Source organism: Erpetoichthys calabaricus, chromosome 17, assembly GCF_900747795.2.
Source record: "Erpetoichthys calabaricus chromosome 17, fErpCal1.3, whole genome shotgun sequence".
NCBI classification, from domain to species: Eukaryota; Metazoa; Chordata; class Cladistia; order Polypteriformes; family Polypteridae; genus Erpetoichthys; species Erpetoichthys calabaricus.
The window spans coordinates 5,704,946-5,719,130 of NC_041410.2; the positions used below are offsets into that span (position 1 = coordinate 5,704,946).

The following is a 14,185-nucleotide window of genomic DNA, read 5'->3' on the forward strand; positions in this document are numbered from 1 at the left end:
AAATCATCTCAGCTGGCTGCACAAGATCTAAAGAAACTTCTAAATAAATCAAACCCTGAACTAAAAATTTTGGAATACACTTCTGGATGATGGTGTTTGCCAGTGAGCACTTGTTTGACAGGAGGCTCAGTCCAAAAAACTCTTAAGAGCCACCATGTATTTTCACCCCTTGCAAGGCAACCAATCAGATCTGAGTGCAATGCCAGTCATATGAATGTATTACCATGCAAGTATATCCAAATATCACTGAATGGGCACCAAGAAGAACATTTTGTTATATAAAGACTGATTACTCAAAACACCATCGACTCATTTTCTGAATGTGTGTTTTTGGGTGCAAGGCGCAGCGTATCTCTTTTACATTGGGAAAACCAAATCTGAACGAGAACCCAGTCCACTGCACTTAATCACACATGTTTTTGGCATATGCGACATAAACTATGCACCATCTAATGCTTTCCACTTTCAATATTTAATTATTCATACCTGAAAAGTAGCATTAAGGCCTGGAAGAAAGTCCTGAAGTTGTTGTGGTGGTTGATTGCAGATTCTTCAGTGTCAATGGCAATATTACCAAACACCTAAAACAAGGAAGAATATACTAAGTTTAATTTATGTAGTCATGTACAAGAAAACCGTGAAATTACCTCAATCAGAATTCTATTCCTCTAAGATGCAGAATCACACAAGGACTGATACGACATTTATAGTACTTCAAAATATTATGAATCGCAATTATATGCAATATCTTAGTAAACATTACCTGCATGCCAATGATTGCATAAATGAAGAACAACATGGCAATTAGCAGACACACATAGGGAAGGGCCTAGTGAAAGAAGAACACAACAGAAATTACCAGTTAGTAGGAAAGGTACTAGAAACACAAGTGTGATAATGCTTTTCTAAAATTTGTTATAAAATCTTTTTTTTTTAATCCCATTGGGACAGCATTTTCAAAGAAGCATCTATATTTCATAACTGACTCATGGTGAGCAGACCTCTACTGTATATTCTGGATGTGTAATTAATCGATGCAATTTGCTGTAACATTCAGCCCATCCATTAAGTTTATTTTTTCAGTATAGCGTCACAAAGAGCTAGAGCTTATCCTGACTCAATTACAGTTAGGTCCATAAATATTTGGACAGAGACAACTTTTTTCTAATTTTGGTTCTGTACATCACCACAATGAATTTGAAATGAAACAACTCAGATGCAGTTGAAGTGCAGACTTTCAGCTTTAATTCAGTGGGGTGAACAAAACGATTGCATAAAAATGTGAGGCAACTAAAGCATTTTTTGAACACAATCCCTTCATTTCAGGGGCTTAAACATAATTGGATAAATTAAATAACTGGAAATCAAATGTTCATTTTTAATACTTGGTTGAAAACCCTTTGCTGGCAATGACAGCCTGAAGTCTTGAACTCCTGGACATCACCAGATGTTGGGTTTCCTCCTTTTTAATGCTCTGCCAGGCCTTTACTGCAGCGGCTTTCAGTTGCTGTTTGTTTGTGGGCCTTTCTGTCTGAAGTTTAGTCTTCAACAAGTGAAATGCCTGCTCAGTTGGGTTAAGATCAGGTGACTGACTTGGCCATTCAAGAATTTTCCACTTGTTTGCTTTAATAAACTCCTGGGTTGCTTTGGCTGTATGTTTTGGGTCATTGTCCATCTGTATCATGAATCAATTTGACTGCTGTATTTAGCTGGATTTGAGCAGACAGTATGTCTCTGAACACCTCAGAATTCATTCAGCTGCTTCTGTCCTGTGTCACATCATCAATAAACACTAGTGTCCCAGTGCCACTGGCAGCCATGCACGCCCAAGCCATCACACTGCCTCCCTCCACCGTGTTTTACAGATGATGTGCTATCCTTTGGATAATGAGCTGTTCCACGCCTTCTCCATACTTTTTTCTTGCCATCATTCTGGTAGAGGTTGATCTTGGTCTCATCTGTCCAAAGAATGTTTTTCCAGGACTGTGCTGACTTTTCTAGATGTTCTTTAGCAAAGTCCAATCTAGCCTTTCTATTCTTGAGGCTTATGAGTGGCTTGCACCTTGCAGCGCACCCTCTGTATTTACTTTCATGCAGTCTTCTCTTTATGGTAGACTTGGATATCGATACGCCCGCCTACCCTCTGGGGAGTGTTGTTCACTTGGTTGGCTGTTGTGAAGGGGTTTCTCTTCACCATGGAAATGATTCTGCGATCATCCACCACTGTTGTCTTCCATGGACGTCCAGGTCTTTTTGCGTTGTTGACTTCACCAGTGCTTGCTTTCTTTCTCAGGATGTACCAAACTGTAGATTTTGCCACTCGTAATATTGTAGCAATTTCTCGGATGGGTTTTTTCTGTTTTCGCAGCTTAAGGATGGCTTCTTTCACCTGCATGGAGAGCTCCTTTGACCGCATGTTGTCTGTTCACAGCAAAATCTTCCACATGCAAGCACCATACCTCAAATCAACTCCAGGCCTTTTATCTGCTTCATTGATAAGGACATAACGATGGACTTGACCACACCTGCCCATGAAATAGCCTTTGAGTCAATTGTCCAATTACTATTGAGCCCCTGAAATGAAGGGATTGTGTTCAAAAAATGCTTTAGTTGCCTCACATTTTTATGCAATCGTTTTGTTCACCCCACTGAATTAAAGCTGAAAGTCTGCACTTCAACTGCATCGGAGTTGTTACATTTAAAATTCATTGTGGTCATGTGCAGAACCAAAATGAGAAAAAAGTGGTCTCTGTCCAAATATTTATGGACCTAACTGTATAGTGGGAGATGTTATAGTTTCCAATTAAACAAGCAAATATGTCTTTGAGTTGAGAAAGAAGACCAAAGTATTTGGAAAAATTCAAGATAAATAAAGGGAATGTACAACTTCCAGGAAGATAGTGACCAGACCCAAATTCAAGAGCTGCAAAGGCAGCTTCACCAACCACCATGTCGCCCAACCATTAAGAATTAGGGTTGTAATAATACTTAAGCGAAAGAAACATTTTATTACCAATTAACATCTACATCTTAAACATAAAGAACAAAAGAACATAGCAAAGGTGGATCTATTCTGAACTATAGTTAAATATTCTCATAGTTTATTTAATAAGTGCAGACACTTAATACTAATGATAGAAGCATAAAACAGCATGGCTAGGATCTGCAATGCACACAATAAAGAGTTTGAACTGCTTCAGGGTTCTGTTGGACATCTAGTTGGTTTTCGAGTCTACATGAGAAACAAAAGATGGGAGAAATGAAATCTATGCACTCAGACATCTTTGTTTCTTCACGTCATCTCTTATTAAAGACATTCAGTTATCTGGGTCTTTCAACAGAAAATTTGTTGAACTGGGCCAACTCTCTCTTCCACGTCTCCTCTCAATATAAGAAAACAGTCTGTCGTCTGATACAAAAACCTGAAATTAAGGCGCCAAGTGGAGAAGGGCCTTAGGTCTCAAGTCAGTGTGGCACTGCCGGTATACAAAGTGGTGTGTTGGAATGCTGAAGTTGTAAAACAATTCCAAGAACGTACCTTGAAAGACTGAACAAAGGTCCACAATAAGATCCTGATGGTGTAACCCTGGCGCAACAACTTAATGAGTCGAGCCGCTCGGAAGAGTCTCAGAAAACTCAAGTTGATAAAGTTATTCTGAAAAAGCAAAGTTGTTAAAACAAGAGAGAAAGAGCTGTCACTATGGGCATCCTGGGCAGATCTCCTAAACAGAGAATAAAAATAATAAATAAATAAAATAAATAAAATAAAATAATTAAATACATAAATACAAAAAATAAAGAAAAATGAAACTGAAAAGACATGATAAAGGCTACAAAAAAGTCTAACCATCATCATCCAATCAGGTAAGTAGCGTAAGGTTTTTAAACAACCAAATGCACTGATTTTTGAGACAGGCAAAGCTACAACGCCACAATATGGAGTCACACATGTAAGATGCAAAATAGAGAGAGAGAAGCTGGCAAGTCCAGTTGGAACAGGACTTGTTTACATGTACATGTCACGCTCCAGAATCTAAAATATGACAGTCCTTTATCTCAACATCATTACATAGCAAATCATGATGAGACTCACAGAAAGCTACTCCTTTCTTTCCACAAAAAATGAAGACATTTAAAGCCATATTTTAATGGGACTGTGTATGATTTTTGGTGCTGGTGTACTAAGTTTGGCTTTTTTTGCTGCTTAACTGTATCTTTAGTGGCAATCTGAAGAGGATGCCATCCCATTTTCCAAAAAAAAAAACCAAACAAACAAAAAAAACCCGCAACTTACAGGGCACTCTAGTCAATTGGAGTGCCAACTCGCCTCCACCCGCGTGCACTTACACCAGGCCAGTGGTGCAAAGTCAGCACTAAAGCTGACAAAGGTTCTTGATGATGCTCTACAACTACGCTGCCCCAAGTGGGAAATATGTGAAGTTATTAATTACCTCAATGAAAAAAAATTAGTTATGTTTTTAAAATATCTTAGAAATGGAAAGGAACAAAAATGTATTCTTGCTTCATAGGTAGTGCAGATTAGATTTCACTTTTTTAAGATATCATGCCATTCACTAAGAATGCATAACAATAGGAAAACATAGTAAAAATGTAACATTTGCTTTATTTTCATTAAATTTCATACCTATTAACCATTATATTTATAAATCCTATATTCTCAATATGATCCTCTTTTTTAATTTCACAAAAACACCTGTAGTGATGGCTAAAGATAACAGATGTTACCCCATTAGCTTCTTACTTATATTTTTCATTCCTGTCTCCTACAGAGTGTTTCACTATGAATGTCTAAGGACTGTGAATACGAATTGGCATTCAGAGTTGATGTCTTTCACTGTACGCTTGGATATCTTTCAACAAAAAACACTCTTTGAGGTAATGAATAAAAATTGCAATTTGATTTTATAGGCGTCGCAATCTGAGCGAGCCTGATGCCAGGAGCAAAGGTTAAGTTTCGTTTTCTCGAGATCACGATAAAATTATTCCGTTATCTCAAGGAAACAGATTTTCATTTTCTCCACATCTTGATAAAATTATTCCGTTATCTCGAGGAGACAATTTAAAAAAATAACGATATTGCACGTCCTCTCTCGGCTTTTGCTGAATTTGTTTTATTTTCGAATTGGGAGAATATGTGGGTTCATGAGGTCACTGCAAAGCGGTGTGTGGTGCTCCCAATATCTCTGCAAAAGGACGAAGGTCCAAGTCTTTAGAGTCCTGGTGCTTCCTGTCTTGCTATATGGTTGTGAGATATGGACGCTATCCAGTGACCTGAGCTGAAGACTGGACTCCTTTGGCACTGTGTCTCTCCGGAAAATCCTTGGGTACCGTTGGTTTGACTTTGTGTCGAATGAGCAGTTGCTCATGGAGTCCCGAATGAGGCACATTACCTGCATTGGAGGCTCTGATTGGGGTGCTCGAGAAACTGAGTGAGGAGTCTGAGGGTTTGGGCTTGCAATTGTCCTGATAAAAACCAAGATCCAGGTGTTTAATGACCTCTTGGGCACGGCCATCAGCAGTGTGTCTGTCTGCGGAGAGAGTTTCAACTTGTCGAGAGGTTTACTTACCTTGGCAGTGACATTCATGTCTCTGGTGACTCTTCCTATAAAGTCAGTAGACGGACTGGAAGGGCATGGGGAGTCATGAGGTCGCTGGAAAGGGGTGTGTGGTGCTCCTGATATCTATGCAAAAGGACAAAGGTCCAAGTCTTTAGAGTCCTGGTGCTTCCTGTCTTGCTATATTGTTGTGAGACATGGACGCTATCCAGGCTGGACTCCTTTGGTACTGTGTCTCTCCGGAAAATCCTTGGGTACCGTTGGTTTGACTTTGTGTTGCTCATGGAGTCCCGAATGAGGCATATGACTTGCATTGTGAGGGAGTGTCAGTTACGGTACTACGGCCATGTGGCGCATTTCCCTGAGGGTGATCCGGCTCATAACATCCTCATTGTTGGGGACCCGAATAGCTGGACCAGACCATGGGGTCACCCACGTAACACCTGGCTGTGGCAGATAGAGGGTCATTTCCGAAGGGTGGGACTAGACCGCGTGTCTGCCTGGGGGGTTTCCAACCAGGATCCCGAGTTGTTTTGTCATGTAGTGGGTGCAGCAACGTACTGTACCGGTGCATGCTCCCCAACTAGACTTGACTTGACTTTCTGCTATGTTATGCTTATTCATCATATCCCTCAACATTAAGTAGTGAAATTTTCAATACGTTTAACATCTTTATTCTACCACAAATGTTTTTCTGTAGAACAGGAAAATTCTTAAATTTAAAAAGATTCAGTGTGCTATATTTCAATAATATTCAAATCAAACCTAAAAACTCACTTCTTCACATTGGCTTTTAATTCTTAACCTGTCTTATTCCCACTTGCTTTTTGCTATTTCTCTGTTTTATTGGGTCCCCTGACCTGTTTTTTTTAGTGTCTCTGTTTTAATTCTCTCTTAATGTTTGTTTTTTTTAAATTTTTTTGCTTTTAGTCTTGCTTGTTTTAACTGTACAGTGCTTCGGTCAGTTGTAATGCTGTGTTTTTAAGCGCTTAACAAATAAAAATGGTATGGTATGGTATGGTATATTGTAATTATACGTAGAACGGTGGTACAATATGCTTTCAATGTATGATTTTTTTATGTATAGTCCATGAACGAAGGATACTAAAATGTTTTCAAACATTATTTTTCTTATTGGCAGGCAGTTTGTACCCCCTGGTTGTGAAAAGCTATACGATAAAGCAAATGTCTGCAATATCAGTCCCTATAATTGACTCACTGTGTGATTATTAATGAGTCACTTAACCTGCAGCAGATCACCCTCAATATGTAGATCCTTGGCCTGGTGTTCATTACAGTACTAGAGCAGGGGATGCCAACCCCAGTCCTGGAGGACCACCGTGGCTACAGGTTTTCATTCTTACCCTTTTTCTAATGAGTGCCCTGTTTGTGCTGCACATTAACTTCTTGTGAATTTATTTGAATTGAATTGCTTTCTTAAGATTTGTTCCCCTGAACTTCTTCATCGTTCCTCTGAATTGCTTCATTTCTTAATGAAGTGAGGGAGTCAACAGAAGACCAACTAAGTCAGGGCCTCAAACTCCAACCAATTTCACTCCAACCAGCTGCTTAATGAGGTGCCGATTCTTGTCGTTAATTAAACCCGTTCTTTAATTCTGTGGCTTGTTGCTGCTCCTGTTGTGCATTAGCAGACATTTCTGAAATTGTTTGATATTCTCCATACTCACCCCTTCTTTTTCTTCTGTTCTTTTTCCGGGTTTCTGGGGTGGCGACTTGTGCCACCACCACCTGATCAAAGCACTGTGATGTCCCTACATTGATGGATTAAAGGCCAGAAGTCCACATGACCGTCATCATCAAGTTCTTCCATGAGAACCCTGAATACCATGAGGACTGAGTGAGGTGATTTATGTTAGGTAGAATGCCTAGAGGGGGCTGGGTGGTCTCGTGGCCTCAGAACCCCCGCAGATTTTATTTTTTTTCTCCAGCCTTCTGGAGTTTTTTTTTTGTTTTTTCTGTCCTCCGTATCCATCGGACCTTACTTTTTTTTCTATGTTAATTAGTGTTCTCTTATTCTAATTTTTATTTATTTTGTCTTTTTTCTCTTTCTTCATCATGTAAAGCACATTAAGCTGCATTATTTGTATGAAAATGTGCTACATAAATAAATGTTGTTGTTTCTAAGAGCTCTGTTCAAATGTTTTGGGGACCTGAGCAGATCGACATTTCTGAGACCTTCATCTTTCTTTATTTTCAGATATTGTATGATGGACACCACCAGTTGTTTTGGCTCATTTTGTATCTCATTATTGTTTGGCTGCTAATTAAGGAAACAGAAACAATTAAGGGGTCCGAGTCTTCAAGAGCAAGTCAATGAAAATTAATTCAAAACAAGTTAATTAGCAGCAAAAACAGGTCACTCATTAAGAAAAGGGTTAGAATGAGTTGGTGACCCCTGTACTAGAGCACTATGGGAAACTACTAGAGCACTATGGGAAAAATGTGTTCCCTTTGACTGAGACATTGGACTGTGAAGCCATAAGATTCCCTGTTCACTCCTCACCAGGAAAGCCCAAGTGAGATACAGAACTATATTGAGTGTGTTTACATGTCCTGTTATTCACAGAAACTCAGTTTCTAAAATGCCATGTAAACCTTTATTATGGTTAGAGAAACCAGGTTATTGGTCTCTGAAAAAGCAGGTTAACACGGGTAAGTTTATCTGCGAATAATCCAGTAATGTGGCCACATAAACTCTTAACTGAGTTACATTTCGCCTGCTTAGCTTTACAGATGCTTTTAGCAGTCACAGGTAGGAGCATCCACAACATAAATTTCCTCAGGCAAATACTTGAGCAATTGCATTATTCGTTCCCCTAGATGAAATAATTTGTCTCAATATTTCAGTTGATGAACTGAACAAGCAGTGCTAAGCCCAGCAGCAGTAATGTGTTAAAATGAAAGTGCATTACATAGTCCAATCATTTAATAAGTAACCTAACTCAATCCTTGTTTTACTGAAGTAAAAATACATGGGTTGTGATTTGCAGGGCTCAGTCACACAACCAAGCAGAAAAGAATGCGCTGTGTGCAATCCAGTAAAGAAACATCTTATTAAAGTGAAAGGTTAGTTTTGATCCAGCTTTCTGTAGATCTGCTGCAACAGTGTAATCGGGTGATGCAGTGGCCAGTGTTCACACTGCAAATTATCAGGAGCTCAGGTTACAGATGTAAAACGGGCATTGATGTTATTTGCTTCATAGCACATGGATGACTAAATTTATTTATAAAACACAAGAAAATTAGCTCAGGCTTGTCATTTCAGACTCATGGTGGCCAATGATGAGTTTAACTGTTCTTTGAATAGTGTAATGATGTCGGAGCATTTTGACACAGGAGAACTCCAGAAAACGACTACAGTTTTGTTAAAATTTTTTACAAACCAGGTTTCTGCTTTAACTGAATTACTTTCCTTAGCTCAGGTTATGTATGCGCATTTAAACGTATAGACTGGTAGGAAACATTATTTTAGAAGCTTTTTAGAAACTATTATTTTAGAATATTGTTCTGAAGAAGCTGGAGAGATGTGGAAATCCTAAATATACAAAAGTATAATGTTTTATTCTTCATCTTCTTTCGGCTGCTCCCGTTAGGGGTTGCCACAGCGGATCATCTTCTTCCATATCTTTCTGTCCTCTGCATCCTGTTCTGTTACACCCATCACCTGCACGTCCTCTCTCACCACATCCATAAACCTCCTCTTAGGTCTTCCTCTTCTCCTCTTCCCTGGCAGCTCTATCCTTAGCACCCTTCTCTCAATATACCCAGCATTTCTCATCTGCACATGTCCAAACCAACGTAATCTCACCTCTTTGACTTTGTCTCCAAACTTGAGCTGACCCTCTAATGTCCTCATTTCTAATCCTGTCCATCCTCATCACACCCAATGCAAATCTTAGCATCTTTAACTCTGCCTCCTCCAGCTCTGTCTCCTGTGCCACCATCTCCAACCCATATAACATAGCTGGTCTCACTACCGTCTGTCACAAATCACTCCTGACGCTCTTCTCCACCCACTCCACCCTGCCTGCACTCTCTTCTTCACTTCTCTTCTACAATCTCCATTACTCTGTACTGTTGATCCCAAGTATTTAAACTTATCCACCTTCGCCAACTCTACTCCCTCATCCTCACCATTCCACTGACCTCCCTCTCATTCACACACATGTATTCTGTCTTGTTCCTACTGACCATCATTCCTCTCCTCTGTAGAGCAGATCTCCACCTCTCTAGTGTCTCCTCAATCTGCTCCCTGCTTTTGCTACAGATACAGTATAAGGTTTTATTATAAGGGCTATTATTTTAAGGGTGCTGATCTAAGTGCCTCACTTATGCCTCTGGAGAGTGTTGGAAACACTGAAAACATCTAACCCAGTGGTTCTCAATCTGTGGGGCAGGTCCTCCTAGGGGGCTACGAAGTAACATAAAGGGCGGCGCGAAGATGTGAAAAAAAGAAAACAAGAATCGAAAATATGAAAACTACATCTATTGAAACCAAAACAAATTAACTTAAACTACATTCTGATACTAGAAAAATAAATATAGAGTTAGATAAATGCCGATAAAAGTTAAGTAGGTATAATAAAATATGCATCTATGATATATCATTAATTAAAAAAGAACAAACTGGTATCAGTGGGCTCCTTTCAAAAACACCTTAGGGGGGCGCGATTAAAACTGTTATGGAAACTCGGGTCGCAAATACTTAAAGGTTGAGAAACGCTGATCTAACCCATGAAAGGAGCTTGTTGCCCAAGGGCAAAAATGATCAGGAAGATATCTGAATTTCAGACCGTATTTGCAGCAAGATGACAATGTTCGATGGCTGATGTATACTGGCAAGTTTGCAATAAACCATTAGGCCGCTTCCGGCAAAACTGCAGATGAGGTCTGGTATAGCCTGGCATTGTGGGTAGAGAGGTTGCTGTGAAGATTACATCTACAGAGTACTTCATAAGAGGACAGTAATCTTCACAGCTGTTTAAATTAGCTCCTTAAACTGTGTGTTAGAAAAAATATACACAGGAAGGTAGGGCTACTGGTAATTTATGGTGTAATAGAAGAAAAAGATGGAAGAGAAAGTAGAACAAGCAGGTTTTGTGTGGGTCATCCCACGCCTGCAGAAGATGGCAGGCAACTGTGTTTAAATTAGAACAAAGGACTAGGAGTTCTTTTGTGGCGGCATTATTGTATTTTTGCATTTAATTTTCAATGAACACGTTTAAGAATGTAATTGTTTGTATGACCTCTGTTGCACAATTCGTTTCACTGGGTATTCTGGTGTGAATAATGTATCAAATTATACATATTTCGGTGTAATTTACTGAAAATATAAGTGCAGCTTTTTTGACCTTTCTTCAACCAGCTCCAAAAAATATGAATACACTGTCGTGTGTTAGAGGGAGGAGCGTAACATTGCTGACTCCAATAAACATGCATGAGCACCCAAACCCAGAAAGCAGGGGGGGGGGGGGGGGGATTGGGAACGGGGGGGAAGGACAGGGGGATTGCACAGTAGGATCATGCACTTCCTAAAAGATTCATGCAGCTTGTCCAAAGTCCACATAAAAAGAAGCTGTAAGGAAACACTGAGGCAAGAAACAATCAAATATCCACAAACTGAAAAGAAGCGGACCATAAATTACATTGCAAAAAATATTTGTGCTTAAATTATCCTTATTAATGATGTAGTGTTTCAATTTGGCATTGGACAACACATTTTATTTCTATATCAGTTGCAACAATTTATTTACTAATTTCATAGTGGTCTATTTATAAATTTTGAGTTAAAAAAATGGAGGTTCATCATTTACAAACATACATCTGCTAACAGTAATGTGCATTATCATAACACAGATTGGTGCTGCTATGCTGGATTTCTACCAGATTAGCTATGTAGAATATTCACTGACAGGTTAGCACCTTCAGTGTACTCACTGGCTATATCCATTTCATTTTTTATGAACCAACATACTCTTCATCAGGGGCAGAAATTCTACATTTGAGTCACAAATAAAACATTCCTCTTAAATATTCATCCATCTGCTCAATTTCCAGTTCTACTCAGCTCATTACAGGATCACAGAGGGTCAGAAGCTATCCTAGTAGAATCATGTAAAAGACAAACCAACCCTTAGCAGGATGACAGTCTATTTGAGGGCACATCTTGTGCACATGCTACTCTTAATTACAATGTGCCAATTTAGAATTGCCTATTAATGTAGCCTGGAATGTGGGAGGAAAACCTGAAAACCCACAAAAAACCCAGGCATGCATGAGAAGAAAATGCAAACTATACATAGAAAGTAACTGGATTGGGAGTAAAAGTCAAGTCAAGTTCAGATTATTGTACAGTGAAATTCTTACTTGAAAGCCTGAATAGCATGCAATTCATTTTCAATCCCCAATACCCTGATCAAGCTCTCAGGAGCTGTGAGCAAGAACATTAATCATTCTACCACCATGCCTCACTATTCCTAAAAGCTCTAAATGCTCAGAAAATATTTTTTACACTTATAAATACATTTCAAATGGAAACGATACACAATATAAAAAATTATATGCATGTTAAGATATTTATATCGTCCGTACTGTATGTATGGCATGTACCATGTCCTTGGCACAATCACTTCCTAGACTCAAATCTACTGCTTCACACTGTAGAACCGAGCCGGGTACCTAAAAATGAGCAACTTGTCCAGCTGAACAAAATAAATGCTTATGTTGTTGAGGAAGATACAGTTACTTTTCTATAGTTTGGAATGATAGCATCACATACAGACACACACAAAGGTAAAAATAAAAGCAATATGTACATAAAATGAACACCCCACTTCATACCAAAATGCTAAAACAATCACACTTACTAGACCTTCTAGCACATACAGTATAGACGTGTCTTACTAGTAGCCTGCTTATAGTCCATGTTCCATGCTGTAAAGTCATGATGGGTTTGTTTTTTCTCTGCTTTTTAACTACAATATCAATAAATCATACAATAACCAAGTTTTGGGGGGATAGACTTTGACAAGCTCTTCTAGATTCACAGAAGAAGGTACCTAGTTCTAGAAGAGTGCAAAAGGTTTCAAAGATTTGAAAATGGCAGAGCAAGTGTATGTCACAACAATGGAAAACAGAACTCATGAATGAAATAATTTTTTCTTAAAATTAAGGTGTAATGCCATGAGAAGTATGTTCAAAAACAAAATCCGAAATTGCCTTTAATCTATAACACTAATATACTTAGTATGCAGTTCACAAAACATTTCCACGCTAAACAAAATGTATTTTCTTCTTGTGCAACCACTCTTTTGCAGCCGACATGGTATCTCATTGGCATAGTGCATCCCATGGATGTAGTCCTTCTGACTGGGCAACAGGTAGTCATTTCTAAGGAGAAGAGACGACAGCATGGCAAGTCTTCAAATCCACAGTTTCAAAGACAAGCCTTTCGAACTTATTGAGAGCAGGGCCAAAATCATGAATCAGAAGGGGAGTACAACTCACAGCCAAATACTGACCAGTTATGTGGACAATACTATACCTTCAATATAAATAAATGTGCAAATTATCGTACCAGCACTTCAGTGAACATTTGACTTTTCTTATTGTTGGAGAATAATCATTCATCTACTGTTTCAAAAGTTGTTTGGTGATGTATCCAAGTTTCACTTCTCAATTAGGAAACATTTATTATATTTCCACTAGTCAGAATGAATTTACTCAAGATTCTCCTTGGAACATTGGATGCAGTGATGCTTCATTTCAAGAGTCAACATTCTGGACATCAATGTGTATAGACACTTGCTCGTGTTTAAATGTTGAGGTAGAATGGATTCAACTGACCCGTAACTAAACTATATAGTGTTTGCTATCTCACATACCATCACGCTTCAGTTCTCCATTACAGGCCTTATGTCATCTTTAGGAAATGTTTTACCACAATGGAATTTTGCAGCCCATCTCTTGACTGTGGCATGTAAATGTTTCTGGTCCTAGAACATGGTGACTAAATAAGAATAAATTTCAAAAGGCACGATAGAAATTCAATGATTAAACTATACCTGATTTTGTGTTTTTGGCAATTATACTGTCCTAGTTCTAAAACAAGAAATATATACTACTAATCACAAATGCTAGAAATTTGAAATTCACATAATTTAGTACATGAGAACTAATTCTTGGCCAGTTATAATGTAAACGCCACAGTAAATTCAGGTTTAAATGGTTTGATCACCCTTTTATACGTATCTCCATAGAAGGCAGGGTTGGATGGGTGTTTTGGCCGGGATGGTTGTTGCACCCCCTACCCAGCTGGGAAGCCGTCATAAGAAACGTGTTCCCCCGCTATTCTGGGTGGTAACATCTTTCTGGTGGAGCTCCCATTTGAACATCCACAGGGATGCATGGAATTTGTAGTTTCAACAAGCATCGCTGTTGGGGTCCTTGGGTGCTGCTGAGCAAGACTCCCCTGTCATCTGGAGGTTCTGACCTGGAAGTACTTCATGGCTACAGCACCGTCCCTTCACAATGCTATAGGCTTTTGTGGATGCAATACTTTATAAAGACTTATTTAATGGAGGGCAGAG

The 14,185-nt window shown here is 39.0% G+C and overlaps 1 protein-coding gene across 1 annotated transcript in view; it reads right to left on the minus strand.

Moving 5' to 3' along the window:
- Window positions 1–14,185, minus strand: part of LOC114667235 (voltage-dependent P/Q-type calcium channel subunit alpha-1A-like) — a 476,759-nt gene that overhangs the window by 106,721 nt on the left and 355,853 nt on the right. Inside the window, exons 34-36 of the mRNA XM_051920739.1 lie at window positions 3,539–3,655; window positions 764–829; window positions 487–581 (exon numbers count right to left, since the gene is read on the minus strand). Coding sequence (XP_051776699.1) covers window positions 487–581; window positions 764–829; window positions 3,539–3,655 — 278 coding nt within the window. The remainder of the gene's footprint in view (window positions 1–486; window positions 582–763; window positions 830–3,538; window positions 3,656–14,185) is intronic.